Raw genomic sequence first — 21,797 nt, forward strand, 5'->3', positions numbered from 1 at the left:
AGTTTCAAGGGCAGGAGCCGGAGTGGGGGCCCAGAGAGCCAGAAGATCGAGTTTCCAGAGCAGCAGTTGATCAGTCAGCAAGAGAGATGTTGGTCCCAGCAGGGTGACGCAGATCTATGTAGGTTGACGCAGAGGCAGCGCAGAGCCTAAGAGGGGCAGCTCTTCTTGAGCCAAGGTCAGTGTCGGATCACCGATGGAAGTGAGATTTTTCTCACTAGACGTTTGTTAGTTATTTTCTCTGTATGGAAAGCTAGATTTGATCTTCCATAGATTTGTACTCAGATTTACTACTACATAATAATAAAACCCTCAGTCGCTGCATCGATTTTCCCAAGTTGGGTTTTTTAGGGGACATTGGTCCAAAAATAACAGTGTATGTGTGTGTGTGCATCTATTCTTTAGTGTTTTAATTCTTCCGCAATGTTTTTATTTTGTGAAGGCTGCAATGTATGTATTTCGATGTTTGTCGTAGAAAACAACAAATAATTTGTTAAGTAAATTTAACAAATAGGAGAAATATTATTAGTTGTTGTCGTAAGATTCAGGGTCACCGAATTTTCAAAATAAGAAGAGAATAATTCTTGTGGGTTTCCCTCTCAAGTGGAGAGTATTTGGCCCTAGTTGAGCCCCTATATCTTGTGTCCTCTTGTCTCACTATTCTTTATTGTTTGGTAGTTGGTTGATGATAAGAACACAATAATAATCAAATTGAAGAAGAAGCTAATCAAGATAAGTAAAAATATATCACAAGCAATTATCAATTTAAGAGAAATCACTTCATCTAGCTACCCCTAGATTTCTCAACATGGGCTTCATTAGCCTACATGACGATGTGGCCGACCTTGACAATTTGCACATGTGAGGGCATAAATTCAAAAACACATTTCTGCTTATCCAAATTTGATGATCTTTAGGTCGATTTTGGTCCTCTCGAAGAGGAATTCAATGCAATAATCATCTCCATCAAATGAGTTGTCCAAAGTGGAATTTGGCCATAATTGCCAATTTTAACACTCCCTCTCAACTAGCAAGAATTCCACCTGCCAATTCATCATGTCATCGTGTCATCATGAACCATCTATGCATCTCATCTCAACTCTGTTGAACAATGATGTAATAATAAAGAAGAATTGATCAAGAGTGAATCACATGACCTTGCCACTCTCCAATGACAAAAGTCAGTCCAGGGGTAGAACCCCAATCGGATTTGATCCCAGATCAAGACCGTGTTGAATACCATGCATCTTAGTCATAGGGAGTACGGCAATACATGATGCGTGCATCGGTGGCCTTATGGTCCCTAACCACTTTTCCCAACTCATTAGCCAGATGAGAGGTACTTCCCATGTGTCCTAGACTACATGGGTAGAATGATGTTGGGGCAACCACAAGGAATGAATAAGTCACATCCTACTCACAACCACACGTAGGGAAAGGATAAACCACATCCTACAATCATATGTCACAACCATCGTAGGGAAAGGATAAACCACATCCTACGTGGAAACCACCAAGAGTAGGGAAAGGATGAACCACGTCCTACATGCATGCCAACCAATAATCGTGGGAAGGATCCTACACATGGGGAAAGGAAGAACCACATCCCACCAACATGTCAACCATCGATCGTAGGGAATGAGCATCCTACATGTGGGGAAAGGATGAACCACGTCCCACTAACATGTCCACATGTGACAACTGACAGATGCCTATATGCATCTCTCACTGGGATATCCGCAGGAGAAGGTGAACCACTCATCCTGCTCATATGCCATAGGAGAAGGTGAACCACTCATCCTATGCATATATTGTCAACTATAGGGGAAGGCAAGCCACTCACTCTATGCTCTCATATATCATCATGGAGTATCACAAGGGAAGGTGAACCACTCATCCTATGCATATATTGTCAACTATAGGGGAAGGCAAACCACTCACCCTATGCTCTCATATATCATCATGGAGTATCACAAGGGAAGGTGAACCACTCATCCTATACACAACGTACCTATACGGGAAGGTGAATCACTCATCCTGTACACAGCATACCTATACGGTAAGGTGAACCACTCACCCTATGGTCGCACATAGCTCCAAGAAGTACCCCAGTTCCCCAAGAGCTTCCCATGACTCCCAGCCTCTCTCTGAAGAAAGATAATCTTCACCTTACCAAGAGGCTATGTATGGATGATAGTAATCTGCTCAACAATGATGGAGCTTGGTAGCTTTCCAATGTACCATATAAAGTGGTACCCAATACTTGGAGTTGTCATGGAACATGGATTCTCTGAAAAATGAATCCCACTCAAGAATATCGCAATATATAACAGTCTATGTTGCATGGGTACCCGCACCCGAGGGTGGGGTTCTCGAACCCGTCCCGGGTTCCCGCACCCAAGTACCGGATTCGGGTACGGGTTCTTCCCAGACGAACCCAGAAGAACCGGGTTCTTCCATGAAGAACCGGGTTCTTCAAAAAAAAAAAATTGGGTTCTTTTCCTTTAACGGGTTCTTGGGTTCTTGGGTTCTTCGGGTGCTTGGGTTCTTGGGTTCTTCGGGTTCTTCGGGTTGGGTTCTTTGGGTTCTTCGGGTTCTTCATAAAAAAACTATATTAAAAATTTAATTTTCAAATAATTTCTTTTTATTGAAATTTAAAAAATAACTTATAACAAAGGTAAAACTTATAACAAAACCTAAAAAACCCTAAATCAATTCTTGTAAATCAATTTGGAATGAAACATTCTTCCACGGTCCTTACCATCAAAAACTGTGTTGCACGGGTACCCGCACCTGGTATTTTAAGTTTTTTACAAGTCTTGTTTTTTAAGAATTCTTGTAAATCAATTTGGAATGAAACATTCATTCCCGAGCCAAATAACCATCAAATTATAAACTGTAAATGCACACATACAGGTTCAGACATTTTCGGTCAAATAGAAAGTAGGATTGAGACCAGCCATAAGCTGTAATCAGCTGATGTTGTTAAATGGCAAAGGGCTATTTTGGACAATGGCTAAATTAAGTATCAAAATCTGCCAATTTCTCACAGCATTCTGATAACATCATGTTAAGATTAAAACTAGGAAAATATGCCTAAATCATATATGGTCTCTACAAACTTGTACACCAAGTAATCTCTAAAAACTGCGAAGATGTTTTATGTTTAGATAATTAATATTCAGGCAGAGCTTCGCACTCAAAGACAAACTATCCCTCAAGCCATCAGATGGCTGCTGTGCATTTTATTGGGAAACAAAGACTGCTAAGCGTGTTTTGTGTAAGGGTAAGGCTGCCACTATTTTTGGGATTGCTTTACAATAGAGCACACCATGCATGGGGCAGGTGGATGATTAGACATCAAGAAAATTCTAGACCACTATCAAGTTGAGAAGAATCTCCTATGAAAAAATTGTATTTTTATATGGGAGAGACTAAACATTCAAAGCAAAGTTACAAGCTCAAGCTCCAGCCAAAATGAGCAATTTCAATAAGGAGAGAAGCTATCTTGAAATTAGAGCAGGAGGCAGAAATGCTAACACTCCTTGGCTGTGTAGGAGGAAGGGTCTGTACGACCACAGCCTGATTCATTGATAGCTAAGTCACATGACACGAGGACACGAGACACGGAGGACAGTAAATACGAGTATTCAATACGAAAAGCAGCGACGTGGAAACAAGACACGGGGGACACGTTTTATATATATTTATATATATATATATATATATATATATATATATATATATATACCGAAATATAGTTTTTTATCCATATTAAATTACAGGTTGCAACTTATCTAATCAAATTAAAATATAATTACTTCTCAAAGTTCATAGTTCACTTTAAAAAAATAAATAGAATCAAAATTTACTATTTAGAAATTAGAATGTGATATGCTTGGTCTTGATTCTTGAATATTCAATGTTCATTGTTCATGTACAACTTACAAGCACATAAGAAAATAACTAAAGTCTAATCCTATTGATTTCCTCTGCTCCTCTTACGAGAAAATGCCACAGCTTTCCCTTTCCCTCTAGATGTAGATGCTAGTGTTGGTGGAGTTGGCAGTGGAGTTTGCTATGCTCTAGAAGCTGAAGAACTAGAAGTAGGAGTTATAGGAGGTAGACCACGTCCTCTACTGGTGGCAAGGGTAGCCCGGGTAGGTGGTGTCACCTAGAAACATCACAATCTCCCAATCCTGAAATCCTGAAAAATTGATAAGTCTGCTGCATTTTGAATGAAGTCTAAAATTCTACTTTCTCCATATGAAATCCAATGAGGCCGGAACCACTCTCAAACATCCTGAGTCATTTCATGGTAATGTTAAAAATTTAAGTAAAAGGATGAAAATGAAGATTAAGGAGAATGTCACTTTTACTTTAAGAATTTAACATTACCATGAATAGCATATCAATACTAGGGCCTAGACTTGATCATTAAGCTGCCCCACTCAAAAGTTATTTGTTTCTTTCAAAAAAAATTGCAGCTTATGCAGGCAACATTTTCTATCAATGGAATACGTGTTTTCCAGATGCAGGACACGACGAAAACCGGTGAATACGTTTTACATTTTACAAGACACGATGAAAAACGTTTTCAACACGTTTTAGGGCCGTTTTCGTGTCCGACACGTAAAATACGGGACACGGTACCTTGGAGGACGTGTCCTGTGACTTAGATTGATAGGCATCCTTGCAAATGAACCTAAGCTGCATAGTCATTTTAAAGCCTGTGTGTGACAAAATTTGTCCCAAGTTTCACCAAAATAGCTGAGTCTAGCATTTATCCTAGTATGTATTTTGAATTTTCAGTTTTAGTAGTAGCCTTGAGCTCTCTCACATAGTTGTCACAGTGTCATGGTTACACGGAAAAGATTCAAAAGAACAGTTTTTTGGTGATAAATTTTGAAATTTCAATGTCAATGTTGAATGTTCAATGATGTGCATGTTTAAATGGTTATCATTAAAGTTTTCTTGTTTAAAGTTGAAAAAATATACAAATTCAAATTTCATATATATTATTAATTATAAATTTATAATTTATAAAATATAATTATTAAAATTTAATATTATTATATTACCCGACGAACCCACGCACCCTGTTTCCAAAAATGTCGTCCCCGTCCCTGTCCCCGCACCCACGTTTCCTGGCAACATAGATAACAGTGGTTACTAGTATGTGCCCAAATGGCTCACTAAAGAGCTTCCTCAACCAATTGGCATCATAATAAGCCATACTTCTTGTTATATACATTAAGCCTCAATAGTGCTTCCAGAGCAACCGAATCAAGAGATATAGCACTAGATGTGCTCTTTCCATCCATCACACTACCAACCGAACCAGCGTCAAAATATTCATGGAATATTAGATTCTAGCAGTGTACCTCTGATTATAGATAATAGAATCATAGAGATATTTCAATAAGCAACTATCCAATATATGAAGCTCATCCATAGATCGACTCAAAGTCTTCATAGAGAGGCATATGACTGATATGGTGTTTATCAAGAACGTTAGGGATCCCACAAGATATACATATGCAAACTAGCAACTTCTCCATCTCATCAGACCTTTAAGTGCAAGGAATAGTGCATCAAGGCTAGATCTTCCATCTTGACTTCAAAAGTCAACTCTGTCTTACTTGATAAACGAGAGAGTTATCAATCATACATCATCAATAGTTGCATCTTTACAATCCAATCAACATGGCTTGTCCATAACTCCCTCTAAATATAGAGAAAGTGACCTTGCCAAAACATAGTCATCGAGCCATCTGTAACCTGTCCCTTTCCCTGCTATAGACCCTCAGGTCCATATGCCAAAGTCATCAATCATAATCATGCAGCCTCTCAAGTAACAAGGATATATCAAGGCATCATCAGAGTCATCATAATCTTAATCAGCTGCCATGACTTTCCTTCATCAATAATCATTGGGTAAGAAAAGTCATCGGGTCATACTATCTGGGATTCTATGGCTCCCTCTAAAGCCTTGCTTCACGTGATCATCTAGCTTCCAATCATGAGCTTCTCATGCAAGGAATGGAACTTTCCACGACGCAACTACAACAACAAACTTCTAGGAAGCTTGCTTCAAATCAAAGAGTAGTCTCTGAAGAATCATCATGGTCCTTCACCCTAGAGTGAAGAAATTCTCCCATGAGATTGTCCGAAAGCAGCTACATTATCCTTCATTGCTAGATGACTGCAACCAATGCATTAAATCACCCAATCCATGATGGGGAGGGGTCCTTTGCACCCAGACATTCATATTCATAAGACCATCTTTCATAAGATCCTGGCACAACACATCAAAGTGCCAAATGGCCCAATCAAGATGCCAAAATCAGGGTCCTCACAATTCCCTTTGCTCATCATGCTTGCCAAGAAATAGTCATAGACAAGCACTACCAAGCACAATATGTGATCATAAAAGCATGAGATACGTCTAGGGTTTTCATACACTAATGGAGGACAAAATTCAAAACATCATCCTCATCAATCATACCCTAGAATCCACAAACCCTAAAAAACAAAAGAAAGGGTTTCTTACGAGGGAACATAATAGGGTTTGGGTTTCATATGTGAGCTAGGGTTTTCCATGAGCCATCTAGGGTTCTTATTTAAATCAAACCCTCCATCAAAAGACCCTTAAAACAAATAAAAAAAACTAACTGCATTACACGTACCTTGAGAGATACTATACCCTCTGATTTTACATTCATACAAGGCCGAGAATCCTCCACTGGTCGTCAATTAAAGGTTCAAATCCCACAACCAGCGCAACCCTAAGCCAACCAAAAATGACAAAATCGTGCCACATATGACCTTGGTTGCGACTGAGTAGCCTCAAACAGTCTACTCCATCAGCGAGTGACCCAAACAGAAAACAAGAAAAAAAATGTCAATCTTCCACTGTAGATATGTTGCTAAAAAGGGACGCAATACCTTAGAAATTAATTCACAGAAGAGTGCGTCAAATTAACGCATTCTTAAAAAAACTCTTCATAGACTTGTTATCATGATAGGTAGCTTAGTTGCCGAAGGAGGACTTTAGCATCTTCAGATTTGATTAATGGCCTTCATGAGCTATTTGGCCCAACTCTTGCATATACTCAGACTTGCATTATCTTTCGAGACCTCTCATGATTTCTAGGGCTTGTAACAAGATACTTCAAATGCATTTGCAGTCCACTGCTTTATGTTGATTTCATGGAAACTTGACAACTGTTTATTTCCGGTAGCATCGAATGTACTCTAGCCTCAAGATTTTGAAGGGAGGTTAGGACACATGCATTCCACAATACGCATAAATCGTTTTGGGAAATTACACCCGGCGGAGGTTTAATTAAAATTATTAATTATTTTTAATGGATGCCCAAGCCTAAACTTAGGAAATTAAAATAATTAAAGTGTATTAATTACACTGGGTGTGAATCCTCTAGAGAAACGCAAGCATCAAGTCAAGATGACATGAGCCATTGATTAGAATCTAATCTGGGTCGTTGAATGATCAACGAGAACATTATAAGAAGAGGCTTGATGGGCATTTGGAAGACACATCGAGTGAGATGAAGAGATAGATTTCTCAAGAGAGCAACGCAACAGTTGCAGGAGAAATCATTGAGGAGATTTCTTGCAGTGAGGAGCAAGGATAGTTTTCCGGTTGGAGAGTTTCCTAATCTGGGAATACATTTCAAAGGACGCAAAGAGAGATCAAGAAGAGGCAGCGTAGAGCCACGCTGGGCAGCATAAAGCCACGATGAGGCAACGCAGAAGCCTTGAGGGGATTTGCAAATTTGATAAGGAGCAAATCAGATCCCCTACTAAGAACCGGAGTGTGACACCGAAGGGCCAGAGTATAGAGCATTCAGCCAACAGATCGATCAGCGAGAGGGAGTGACGCAGTCCCTATCAGTTGTGACGCAGAGCAGCGCAGTGACTGTGCAAAGGCTGCACAGAGGCAGCGTGGGGCTAGCCATTTAGTGGATGGATCAGTGTCGAATCGCCAGTGATAGTGTGAGGAATTTCTCACTAATTCTCTGTATCGAGTAGCCAGTAAGGCATCAAAAAATTGTATTCAGAAAATACTGCATAATAATTAAAACCCTCAGTTGTTGCACCAGTTTTACCAAGTTGGGTTTTTTCAGGGACGTTGTCCAAAAACAACAGTTTCAATTGTGTGTGTGTTATTTCCTTCTTGCTTAGTACTTGTTTCCACAGTATTTTATGTTGTGAAGGTTGAAGCAGATTTTATTTCAATGTTTACTATGTAACAATCTAAATAAATTGATTCGGAAATTAACAAGTAGGAGAAATCTAATCAATTGTTGCAGTAGGGAATCGGGTAATCAATTTTTCACATGGTTTCAGAGTGCAGGTGAAACGGGAGAGCAGAGCCGGAAGAGCCCAACGCCGAGCGGAAGAGGGAGATCGAAGAGTTGAGTAGGAAGCAGATCAAATCAACAAAAGGATGCGCAGTCCAATGCCAACAGGGCAAGATTCTCAAGAAAAAATCTCTCTCCGAGTGAGTCGACGGAGAGAAAGCCTTTCCAGATCGAGATTTGTCAGCGGCAAAGGGAGCAGCGCAACAGCAACTTCAGCGAAGAGCAATCTTCAGGTGGGACGCAGTTTTTCTGCAGCAGTTGTTGGGGCAGAAAAGCGTCAAAAAAAGAAGAAAGCACATACTGAGAGAATTTCTTCCTCAGAGAACTTCTAGCCAAGAAGTTCGAATTTTTCCAAGCAGAGCAACAGTTGTTGTGTGCAGGATTTCTCACTCCAAAAGGGAGTGTGAATAGCTGCGCAGAGGAGAAGAGAGAGCAGTTCAACTTTTTAGGAGAGATGGCATCAACTGGGTTGACATATCAACTAAATCACCTGACACGGGGATTCGGGATTCGAGTGTCGGATACGGACACGTTGACCCCCCGAAACAAGACACCTTCGGATACGTTATATATATATATATATATATATATATATATATATATATATATATAGATATTTCTTACACAAATTCTCATTCATGATACAAATTCATTGATTGAAACACAGATCTTCATCTAGATGTAAGTTTTACAAAGTAACATTATGCATACAAAATTACAAATACAATTGTGACATAAATGATAAATTATAAATTTATAATACATATTCAATTCACCAATGGTCCAATAGGAGAAAGACAAGAGAGTAAGATAAAGATATTGTAGTCTTCTCACTAAGTCATCAAAATCAAAATGTGTTATTGTTTACATAGGTAGTGCAATGCCAATGGCAAATAGAAATAGCAAATACAAAACAACTACAACTACAAGTATACAAGCCTCAAGGGAGGAGGTAGCTCATGAGTCATCAATCCTCATAGTCATCATCAAAATCAGCATCACTGTCCTCATCATCAGCCACTTCTCTCCTCTACTGCATCCTCCTCCTTTGTATCCAAAGTCAGTGTGGAGGATAACCCCTCCATAGTATCACCATCATCAAATCTGACAAGCTCTAGCACTTACTTGTTGCTTGAATCTCCTTGAAAATGCTCCCACACCCTTTGCTCCTTGTTCCCAAACACCCACAGCAAACTAAACAAGTGAATGTGCAAATAGAATGGGGAAATACGCCATTATAACTCCGCGCAGGTTATTGATTTTTGGATTCATGTTTGAAAATCAGGACACATTCCGGATTCAAAGTGTCCTGATCGAGACACGTTCCGGCTTCGAAGTGTCCCGATCAGACACAACATGTCCCGATTTTCTAACACGAATCAGCCCGAATCGTTTCTGATTCACTAGATTCGAGACACATAGGGCCTAGGGGACGAATCCGGTTTCATAGGATATCAAAATCGGTTGGACAATGCCTCCAACTATGTGATCTGGAAGGCTAGGATTTCCTACCTTCTAGATGAGCATGATCTCAAAGCCTATGTCAATAGTGTGGTAGTTGTACCTGCCGATGCGGATCTGCTCAAGAAGCACAAGGCTGGCATTGCAAAGACAAAGAGGATCATTCTCGACGAGGTTCGAGATCATGTAGTTACTAGTATCCCATATAGCCAGCAAGGATACTACCCAGCAGATGTGGGAAGCCTTAGCCACGTTATATGAAGGATCTTCTGAGCAGCGGAAGATGTATTTAGAAGAAAAGTTTAGATGCATGAGGATGCAGAAAGGGCAGCAAATAGACCCCTTCCTTAAGAGTCTTCAGGAAGTCTGAGATCTGTTGACTTTAGTATGGTCAAGGCCCCAACCTATAGAGTTTGTTCGATTAACGCTGAATAGCGTTTCTAAAGATTGGCAAGTATTTGTCCAGAGCATCCTAGGTAGAGAACCCCTGCCAGATTGGGAACATGTATGGGCTGATCTATAGCAGGAGGAGATGAGGCGTGATCTGGTGAAGGCCACAATCAGTGGTATTAGCAACAGTGGGACGAAGGTCGTGAAGGAAGAAGAGGATGTAGCCCTTGCATCAAAAGGGCAGCAGGAGCAGCTTAAGAGGAAAAAGGATGTTTCAAAGATCAAGTGCTCTAGGTGTGGTGAGATGGGCCACTACAGCACTCAGTGTCCTCTCAAAAAGAGGGACAAGGAGGAGAAGCAGGATCAGCAAGTCGCATTCGTTGATATTGACAGGCTTTCCTCTAGGCTGGAGGAAGAGTTTGGCATGATTGTCGACATGCCTCCAGGGATGAGGTGGGGTGATCTAGAGTTGTAGTCTCAGAGAGCTACAGTATGGGCAGGATCCTTGAGGAGTCAACCTCTTGGATCAAGACCTTGCTACAGGAGCCCATAGTCAGCAGTACCAGGATGGACGAGTTTCAGGTACCAGAGTGACAGATGCAGTGGCTAGTATCAGTCAGATACTAAGTAACGCAAAGCAAAGTTGGCAACAATGCAGTTGACACAAAGCAGAGTCAGTAGCAACGCAAAGGCTTCAGTGACAGCGCAGAGTCTAGCAGCAATCAACAGATGCATCATACTGAACAAAGCTAGTTCAGTATTTTGGATGTTTTTCCGTTGCAGATGTTGCAATGGCAGCAGCAACAGAGTTGCAATACAAATGCAATAGTTGACGACAGTTCAGCAGAGTCAACAACAGCACGGATGCAGCACAAATCAGAGTTGTGCAGTAGTTGGTGGGCAGTAGAGCCAGACATCAACAGCACAGCAGGAAGTGTGGTCGAGTCAAAGTGATGCTTCAATTGGTTGTAGCATTAGAGCACATTCCTCGCTAAGAGGGAGTGTTGATTTCCGGTAGCATCGAATGTTCTCTAGCCTCAAGATTTTGCAGGGAGGCTAGGACACCTGCATTCCACAATACCCAGAAATCGTTTAGGGAAATTACACCCGAAGGAGGTTTAATTAAAATTATTAATTATTTTAATGGATGACTATATGTCTAAACTTAGGAAATTAAAATAATTGAAGTGTATTAATTAAATTGGATGTGAATCTTCTAGAGAAAGACGAGGATCAAGTCAAGATGATCTGAGCCATTGATTAGAATCTAATCTAGGCCGTCGATTGATCAACGAGAAGATTATAAGAAGAGGCTTGATGGGCATTTGGAAGACACATCGAGTGAGATCAAGAGATTGATTTCTCAAGAGTGCAGTGCAACAGTTGTAGGAGAAGTCCTTGAGGAGATTTCTTGCAGTGAGGGGCAGGGATAGTTTTATGGTTGGAGAGTTTCCTGATCCGGGGATACATTTCAGAGGAGGCAGAGAGAGATCCAAAGGAGGCAGCGTAGAGCCACGCTGGGAAGCGTAAAGCCATGTTGAGGCAACACGGAAGCCTCGAGGGGATTCACAAATTTGCTAAGGAGCGAATCAAATCCAGTGCCAAGAATCGAGGTGTGACACCGTAGGGCCAGAGGAGAGACCATCCAGCTAGCAGATCGATCAGTCAAAGGGAGTGACGCAGTCCCTATCAGTTGTGACGTAGTGTCGCTTAATGACTGCGCAAAGGCAGCTTGGGGCTAGCCATTTAGTGGCTGGATCAGTGTCAAATCACCAGTGATAATGTGAGGTATTTCTCACTAATTCTCTGCCAGTCAAATTCTCTATATCGGATAGCTCGTAAGGCATCCAACAATTGTATTCAGAAACTACTGCATAATAATTAAAACCCTCAGTTTTTGCACCGGTTTTCCCAAGTTGGGTTTTTCCAGGGACATTGTCCAAAAACAACGGTGTCAATTGTGTGTGTGTTATTTCCTTCTTGCTCAATACTTGTTTCCACAGTGTTTTATGTTGTGAATGTGAAAATTCCTAATCCTCAAGGAACCCCTATTGCAGCAAATCTGAATCTACTTCACCTACTTGATTTTAATATACATTCATCAAGTTATTCTCTGAATAATGAAGCAAATTACTTCTGCAGCCTACACTACTTAAAATGTGATTACATGAAACAGAAAATTGAGCAAAGAACAAGATACATAGGATACACTTATTTTTGGACAAAATAATCCCTGGACAAACCCAATGCGGGAAAATCGATGCAGCAGCTCTAAGGGTTTATTATTATGCAAGAGAAAACTCTTAGTACAAATTTAGGATTCTCAACTAGCAATCCTTTACAGAGAAAATACTAGACAAAAGACTGATGAAATGATCTCACCCTGTCACTGGAGAATCAGTGACTGATCCTCAACTCTGGAGGCTCTGCGTCACCTTCTGATGGCCTCTGCGTCAAACTGTTTCACCCTAGGCAGCTTCTGCATCACCCCTCCTGGGTATTACGCTGCCTCTCTACTCTAGATCCTCTGTTGGCTGAGAAACCGACTTTCCTGCCTCCCAAACTCACACCCCGGCTTCCGACAACTGAACTTCGAATTCCCTCAGCAGAAACTCGACTTCTCCTCACTTACTGCCTTGCCTATGCGTCAGAGCACTGCGTAGGCCAGCATCATCCCTCCTCTAGACGTCTTTTTGTCCTCTCTCTGCCTTGTACTCTCCGGAAATTCCTTCTCCCGGATTCTCATTGCCCCTCTGTTGAAGATCTCCCCGATCTATTTTCCTCATGAGAACTTCTCACCTCAAAAAATTGATTTCCTCAATCTCTTTGTGTTTCTAAATGAACCCCAAGCCTCCTTATACTTTTATCGTTGAGACTTCAACGACCGAGATTAAGTCTCTAAACAACAGCAAAGATTAAAATTTGACTTGATCTGCCTTCTAAATCATTCTCACCCATATTTTGATTAATATTCATTAATATTTTATTTTTTCTAAGTTTAGACTTAGGAATCCCATTAAAAATATTAATTATTTTAATAAAATACAATCTGGGTGGAATTTCACCAAACAGTTTCTGGTAACTCATGTACCTTAGCCTCTCCACCACTTTTTAAGGCTAGAGCACATCCGATGCTACCAAAAACTAGCAGTGAAGGCTGCAGTAAATTTTCTTTTGATGTTTATTGTGTAACACTATATAAATAACTTGATTTACAAAGTAAGTAGGAGAAATCTAATTAGTTGCCAATAGGGAATCGGGTAACCAATTTCACATATCTTTTGTGATTGCATTCCTCCTCTTTCTTGGGCTTGACCTCACCTAGCTCTGATACCATGTTAACTTTTTAGTTAACATGTTCTTTGCTTAGGTCAGTTACTTCATTAATCCATTAGCCCATTATTAATTCCAGTAATCCATTAGCAATCACATTAACCATTATCATATGATCCTAACTAATAAAAGAACATCAAACATAAATGCAGAAGACAAGCCAAGACAAGAGGACACCAGATTTGGCGAATGCCAAGAAAAAACCCCAAGATGGGGAAGACCCTTTGATCAATTGTTCTTATTATTATATCAAAATGTTTAGCAGAGAGAGGACAAAAGTCAAAATTGACCTGCCAAACCGAAGTCAAAACATCTTCGTCAAATCTGCAGTCAACAACAGTGAAAATCTACACTAACCAGAAAGTTAACAGCAAGTCAAAGTAGCAGCAAACTATCCTCAATGCATCTCAGTCATACCCAGTCAAACTCAGCCTTCAAAGGTGGTCAAAGACAACCCAAAACAGTCATGAAAACAGTGGTCAAACTCAGCAGTCAACCCTACGATTGGTCTGCAGTCAAAGTCAACAAATGTCTTGGTTCCTGTGCCAATAGATGTGGCATGTTAAAAACGAAATTTTGGCACAAAAATCGTAAACAAAGGAGGTCAAACCACCCCTTATAAATGCTGGTCAAACTTGCAACAGTCTTTGAAATTTCGGCCTGTAATTCGTCCTACAATTTGTCCTTCTGCTACCACACATGTGAGGAAAAGATATACCCAATAAGTTGTACGAACAAATTAGAGAAGGAGAGAGATGATTGTGTGAGTAAGTGAAGTGCTAAATGAGGTTGGAGGTCTATCTTATTTATACAAATCATTGAGGGTGAAGTGACATGTCTCTTGGGCTTCATGAACCTACATGATGATGTGGCTAACCTTGACAATTTGCACATGTGAGGGCATAAATTCAAAAACACAATTCTGCCTTTAGGTCGATTTTGGTCCTCTCGAAAAGAGGAATTCAATGCAATAATCATATCCATCAAATGAGCTATCCAAAGTGGAATTTGGCCCTAGTTGCCAATTTTAACAATTACAAACAAGCTAAGTAACCGGATTCGTCCTAAACCCCCTACGAATCCCGAATCCAGCGAATCCGACACGATTCGGTCCGGACTCCTGTCCAAATCATATGACACGTCGTGTCCTTTTCTGACACGTCGAATCCGAGGTCATGTCACGATTTTCAAAAGCGTGTCACGATTTTGGGAATCGTGTCCTATTTCCAGGACTCGCTAAGCTCAGCGTGGGTATGAAAAGGGCGTGTTTCGTCATTACAGCGACGCATATTTTCATTTGGCAAGCGTTTTGGCAGCTTAATGATCAAGTCTAGGACCTAGTATTGATATGCTATTCATGGTAATGTTTAAAGTGACATTCTCCTTAATCTTCATTTTCATCCTTTTACTTAAATTTTTAACATTACCATGAAATGACTCAGGATGTTTGAGAGTGGTTCCGGCCTCATTGGATTTCATATGGAGAAAGTAGAATTTTATATTTCATTCAAAATCCAGCAGACTTATCAGTTTTTCAAGATTTTAGGATTGGGGTATTGCAATGTTTCCATTGAATTTTGTCATGTATTAGGGTATGGAACTCGTATTTAATCAACAGCACCAATCTCTCTATGTACCTTGATGTTAGTGACATTGGTTGTCGAACTCCTGTATCATGACCCTCCTAAAAATGTACGCATCACTCAAACAAAATCTTGACTTGACATGTTATGCTTGTTCTATCTTATGTTAATGCTTAAAGGGTGATATTAATGACAAAGATCCCTATACAGATACAGAGGTAATGACAAAGATACCTCTGGATATTAATGCTTAGAGGCTGATATTAATGACAAAGATCCTAATTTTCCAACAAGACTAAAAAATTAGACATTTCTCGTGGTGGCAAGAGGGCCAAGCATAAGAAATAGATAATAGATTGACATGTATTTGAATTTTGTACGTACTATGCATGCTAATAGCTATAGATGAAGATCTATGTTTGAAATCAATAAATTTGTATCATTCATTAAAATTTGTGTAAGAAATATGATAATATCTAATTTTTAAAATATATATATATATATATATATATATTATTTTTTTTTTTTTTTTAAATATATATATATATAAATTTTATATATATATATATATATATATTTAATTTTTTAAATATATATATATATATATAGATATATATTTTTTAATTTTTTAAATATATATATATATACTTTTAATAAAATAATATATAACGTGTCCTGTTCCGGGGGGTCAACGTGTCCGAATCCGACACCATGAATCTCGAATCCTATGTGTCCCGAATCCCCGTGTCAGGTGACTTAGCAAACAAGCAGTGGAGGATAGCAAGTAGTGTAGCGTAACTTATGTGTGATGGATGTCAATGTGAGAGAGAATAGTCTACAAGATAAAGAGGTTCTAGTGCGAGAAGATGGTCTACAAGATGAAGTCTTACATAAAGACAATGAAATAGTGAAAAGGACAACTTGGATGGAAGTGAAATAGCTAGAAAAGATCACCACTTTCAAAATTTATAAAGTTATTGTAGTGAATATAGCCTACATGCGTGTAGAGCAGCTTGCAAAGGCATACTCATTGGCACTTATCCAAATAATTGTGGAAAGGATCATCTGTGTGGAAGATGGATGTTTTTTTACGACATACTAGTGCGGCACTACGAAAGTTGCTATAAATGCATCACTAAGAAAGTTGCTAGAAGTGGATGGCCCACTCGAAGCAAGGCTGGCATTTGAAGAAATCTTCATCAAGGTAGAATCAATGATAACTAGTAGAATGAACAATTTATAACCAGTAGAATGAACAATTTAAATGATGTGTGAAATGAACAAATGATAGAATACAAGGTCATCTATGCAATTTGATAGATGTAATGTTCCTAATGGAAAATTAACAGTGATAATCAAGCAAATGCAACAAATTCAACATAATAAAAATGTACACAGGTCAGAGAACTAGAAATGAGTCAGAAACACACCAAAATGGGCCAATTTTATTATATAGTTGAAGGAGTACAAAATAGATTGGAATGAGTGCACCTGGCCTTAGATCAAGCAACAAGCCCTAGGTGGATGAATGCCCAAACAATGCAAGAAGCTCCCGAACAAATGATTGTGTTGGCCCTTGAAGAAGTACATTGTTGGCTGAGTTGGGACCCCCATTTGACCCCTCAAATATGCCCAAAAAATTCTGCCAAATTATTTCTGAGATCCTTGTCTAAAACCCAGAAAGGGTTTTGGCAAATTCTATAGACCATCCGGGACCCAAAATTTCTACTCTCTCTTCCCCACTAGCTGCCAAATAATTCTGTTGGTTGGAGCACCAAAACTTCCCCAAAAATTTTGCAAAATTAGAAGCCAACTTCTTGACCCCTGACCGACAAAACCCAGAAATGTTTTGGGCTAATTCTGACCTCCTAGAATTACCCAAAATTTGTACTATGCCCTCCATAATAGAGACTATGTCTCAAGTGGCTCTATATTATGCAAACTCTCCATATTTCTTCTCAATATGCAATAGGAATGGTAGAGAAAATTTTCCCGGATGTAGAGAGAGGTCTTACATCAAATCCCGGCACAAGATAGTTGTACCCAACTCCACAAACACGTTGTCCAATGACCCCCTGCACAGGGCCTAGGAAGATAAATTTGTTCCCCTCAATAGCAGTCACCTCTAGCTCCAAAACTTTCTCCAAAGGCTAAGCTCTCCCTCAAGAAACTCTATTGATTTTCTCTAGGCAAAATACCCTCAGAAGTTAGCTGAAATGAGTGCTACGATTTCTCTACTGCGTCCACCCTGGAGTATGAATTGGCTAACGAAATCTGTTGAAATATGTTGCAATACTCCACACCCCTTTCACCAAAATAGCAATAGCCTGCCTTCCTAGGGTGACACTCAAAGTCCACGGAAAGAAGGCTGAGTTCTCCCCTTAGAGAACTTTGTGCTAAGCAGCACTAGTGACTCAGCTAAGCAACTTGAGAAAGAAAGAAAATAGATGAGTGAAAAAAAGACCCCAATAGCTTCTATGCTCCTATTTATAATTTCTTCTTACCTCCTCATGTGGGTCCCTCCATCCAATATTTCGACCTCCTTCCCTTAGCAATTTGATTTTCCTAAGGGGTTTGAATTCCCCTTTTTGGGTGGCCCCACATCCCACTACCAATTTAATCTTTCCTTTTCTCTAATGTTGGTGGCCTCCATCTCTCCAAAAATTAAGTGAGGACTCCCTCCACCCAGTTTTCCTAAGTTTACATGCCAAAATATTTCCCAACACCCAATTGCAAAAATAGAAATTCATTTTAGCAAAATTAATTTAATTGGGGACATTACAATAGAGATAATAAGGAATAACCTCAAGAATTTAAAATTTATGGGCTTGTGCTCAAGGGAAATGACAAGTATTAAAACATAATTTCAAAAAGTTTTAAAAGGCGATACACAAGGCAATATCCAATGTAACAATCTTTGTTACAATTTATTTCTCCCAACATTTCAAGCCACTTGTTGGGCTCATCTTGAGAACAAAAGAATCACGAGTTTATGGTCAACAAATGGCTTTATTATTAACATTCTTTAGAATTGGCTATCATGTTGGGAAGCAGTTGCCAGACTCATTCATGCTTCTTCCAAGGCAAATTACAAGACAATAGGTATTACTTATTTTCAATTCTTCATACCTATTCAGATTATTAGGATATTTTAATTTCAATTTCCTTTTGTATCTTTTCATGTAATGATCTTCCTTCACAATCAACTTGGCATCTTCTATAAAAATATGGTGATTTGAGTTGTGGACGCACTTGGCTAAGGCAGATTTTCTATGATGGTTGTACACAGTAACAACACAGCGTTCTTTTATTCTTACCTAAAAGTCATTGAGATTAGAGAAGGTCAAACACCACTAGTTGCACAGCCAATGATATTGATTGCATTGCCATCAACAAAAGAATTAGAAACATCATCAAAGAAGACTAGTTGTCTACCTACTTGTAAGGTACACTTAAGAATAAAGGATGCAAATGCTAGTCCAAAGCGTGTCAATACATGTACTATGCTAGGAAATGTATTTCATCTTCTAGTGACATATACATATGATATATGATTTTTTTGTATCTAAGATGTAATCACTTTACAACCCATGAGTTAAGTGGAGAGGGCATCTTCTGCTTGAGGGAAATGGCAAACAAATTAGTCTTCCATGGCGTTGTGGTAGATGAATGAGCACTGAAACAAGATTTCCAAAAGTCATTGAGAATAGTGAAGGTCAAATAGCACTAGTTCCATCACTAGTGATATTGATTACATTGCCAATAACAAAAGAATTAGAAACATCATCAAAGAAAACTAGTAGTCTGTCTATTTCTTGAATGGTATGCTTAAGAATAAAGGAGGCAAATGTCAACCCAAACTATGTCACTACTTTGCTAAGTATTGTATTTCATCTTCTAGTGACATATACATGCGATAAGCAAGAGTTTTTTAATCTAGGATGTGATTACTTAATGGGACATGAGTTAAGTTGTGAGGTCATTACTTCAATATGAAGTCATCGTTGTGAATTCTTCATTAGGAAGACCAAAATGGTTCAATGAACAGTTGCTTCTTCTATCGTCATGTAGATAGGATCTCAATGTTACAAGAAACCCCTTTTACTCTAAATGAATTGCCATCATGAGTGGAGGCATCATTGTGTCTATGCTTTGTAACTCCACATATATTGATCACATGTACATATGTAAATAAACCATTGTGTTGAATATCAGCGTAATGCCATTCCCAGTGTTTCCATGAATATTGCTGTTGTTACTATTTCCTATCTATTTATGTGCATACACATGTTTTCTACTAACCCTGTTTCATTGCCAGCATGCTGAAGTGGAGTGTGTGGGAGTTCTTGCCTATATTGGAGCTGTACATATATTGGAGCTGAGAATATTCATTCAATAAGAATCCTTATACATACGTAGCAAATATGCATAACTTTCCATATAACCCAAAAGCGTTGCTGAGTTGTTCAAAAAGATGTTCCTGTTACAGCTGACTAATACGCAATTATTTGGCAAAATAAATCACTTCAAAACAGCTTTCACTCAATAAGTGCACTAATTCATGCCAGTTGAGAGAATTGTTAGCAATAATTTTTATCATATGCATGTCCGGTGTCATTCCTCGGTGCATATTCTTCAGGGCCTACAATAGAATCACTCACACGTAATGAATATAACAAGGTACAAGACTCAAGCACAGAGGGTTTAAAGACAAGCATGCACAAGTGAATAGATGTGCATATTATCCTCTTGTATTAAAAAGGGAGAGCATCCCAGTCATCATACAGAAGATTACTTCTCTGTATGAGCAAAACTTGTCCAGAACTCAGATCCGCTCTCACACCTTGCAAAAATATCAGTCATATTCATCTCTTCCTTTTTATTTCGACAATAGCCAACTAAAAAACCACTAAAGTCTTCATTTTATATACCCATAACAACACTTCTTAAGCCCTCTTCATTAAGAATTGACACCATAGTCACATGACAACATTACTTCTTCATTGCATCATTCTTGCCAGCATATCTGTTCTCTTGGTTAAGCCCTCTTCATTAAGAATTGACACCATAGTCACATGACAACATTACTTCTTCATTGCATCATTCTTGCCAGCATATCTGTTCTCTTGGTGACTGCTTGTCAATCACCATCACATGTATGAACATATGATATCGTAGTGAAATTAAACTGGCATACTTCAGAGACCTCAATTGGACAAGCTACAAATCATGACTCATAACCATTGGAGCAATGCATATTAAATATCTTTAAACATTAATGTTGCCATTGTGTTCATAGCCAGATGGTACTGCACAATAAATTAAATCAAACACATTTGCCCTCTGACAATTCAACACAGGATGCAATCATGGCCAATGCAGGAAGCTAGAATAAATAACTGCATTTTCATAATTCTCCTATCTAAATACCTGGATACATGCTCCATAAGGGACTTCACAAATACTGCATATAAGTTTCCAGCGGTCCTAAAGCCAATCACACAAACACAGATAGTCCCATTAAGCTACAGATAAATGATAATAGCTATTATAATATGCCTAACATTGTTCCAAAAGAAATAGCTCATGTAAAAGCTAACATGTAGGCAGTCCAGCTTTCACGGTAAATATGAGTATGTCCTGTTCGGAAACAACATGATTGCCAAGAACTTTACGAATCTATGGTCAAAGTAAAAAAGCATTGTATCATACCTTATTGATCCTATTAAGGCCATCAATCGGCTCCATTCGTTTAATGTCTACAAGGCAAGTCTCTGTAACAATATTTTACATGTATAAATCAAAACATTCTTTATCTTATAGGTAAATCAAATGCAAAGAAACTTGATCTTCCTAATAAATCACAAAAAACTCTTTTACCAGGAATCCATGTTGCACAAGTTAAATGAGCCCAACGTCCATCAGTTGTTCTTTTCATTGCACCCCCTGAAAAGTAATAAGAGAACACCGAGGAGACATGATCAAATGGCTTCGAATACTCTACATTGCAATGTTCAAAAATATCATATGAAGCTATTCTTTGACCTACTGACATGTCTGTACATACCAGGGATAGGACATAAACAGCATGGAGGGCGTTTTTTGGGTGCTCCTGGACGGCACAGTTGACAATGCCAAAGTTCCCCACCTGATGGCTCTCTCTCACCATAACAATTTGCATGTACCTGAGCAACCAATAAATATCAAGTGAGCATAAACCACAAGTGAAAGTTGAAGCAAAAGGTGCCTATCACCATTACATACACGACAAGAAATACTAAGATACAGCAAATCTTTTGCAGCAAAATTTGTTAGCATTTATACAACTAGAAGAACAAAAGAGATATTTTTAACACAGAAAGGTGTAATCCAGACTCTCATCAAAGTTGGAAATTAGATCAAATAAGACTGAAGACTACAACCAGTATGAATACAATGTGGGAGCGCAAGCGCGACTCCTAGAAATGCCAAAAATAATACAAGGAAAGAAACCTACATAATTATAACACCAAAACATATGCATAAAACCATGAGAAAGGTATGGTAACATAAAACACAAAGTGAATTTGGACAACTCAAGAACCTGTCAAGAGATAGATCAGACAATGAGGCCAATAATGTCAAGGTCTCCTAAGTCTGATGGACA

General features: G+C 39.0%; 1 protein-coding gene across 15 annotated transcripts in view; it reads right to left on the reverse strand.

Moving 5' to 3' along the window:
* The window catches only part of LOC149263220 (histone-lysine N-methyltransferase TRX1-like), a 372,050-nt gene that overhangs the window by 254,442 nt on the left and 95,811 nt on the right, over positions 1–21,797 (reverse strand). For all 15 annotated transcript variants that reach the window (XR_016259237.1, XR_016259234.1, XR_016259240.1 and 12 more), the window contains exons 13-16: positions 21,219–21,336; positions 21,032–21,097; positions 20,864–20,925; positions 20,582–20,638 (exon numbers count right to left, since the gene is read on the reverse strand). Coding sequence is in view for 3 of the 15 variants with exons in the window: in XM_089425947.1 (XP_089282073.1) it covers positions 20,582–20,638; positions 20,864–20,925; positions 21,032–21,097; positions 21,219–21,336 (303 nt within the window). In the remaining 12 variants the exon portion in view is untranslated. The remainder of the gene's footprint in view (positions 1–20,581; positions 20,639–20,863; positions 20,926–21,031; positions 21,098–21,218; positions 21,337–21,797) is intronic.

This window comes from Pinus tabuliformis, chromosome 6 (genome assembly GCF_031772625.1).
Source record: "Pinus tabuliformis cultivar Carrire ecotype Pingquan chromosome 6, CPIR1, whole genome shotgun sequence".
NCBI classification, from domain to species: Eukaryota; Viridiplantae; Streptophyta; class Pinopsida; order Pinales; family Pinaceae; genus Pinus; species Pinus tabuliformis.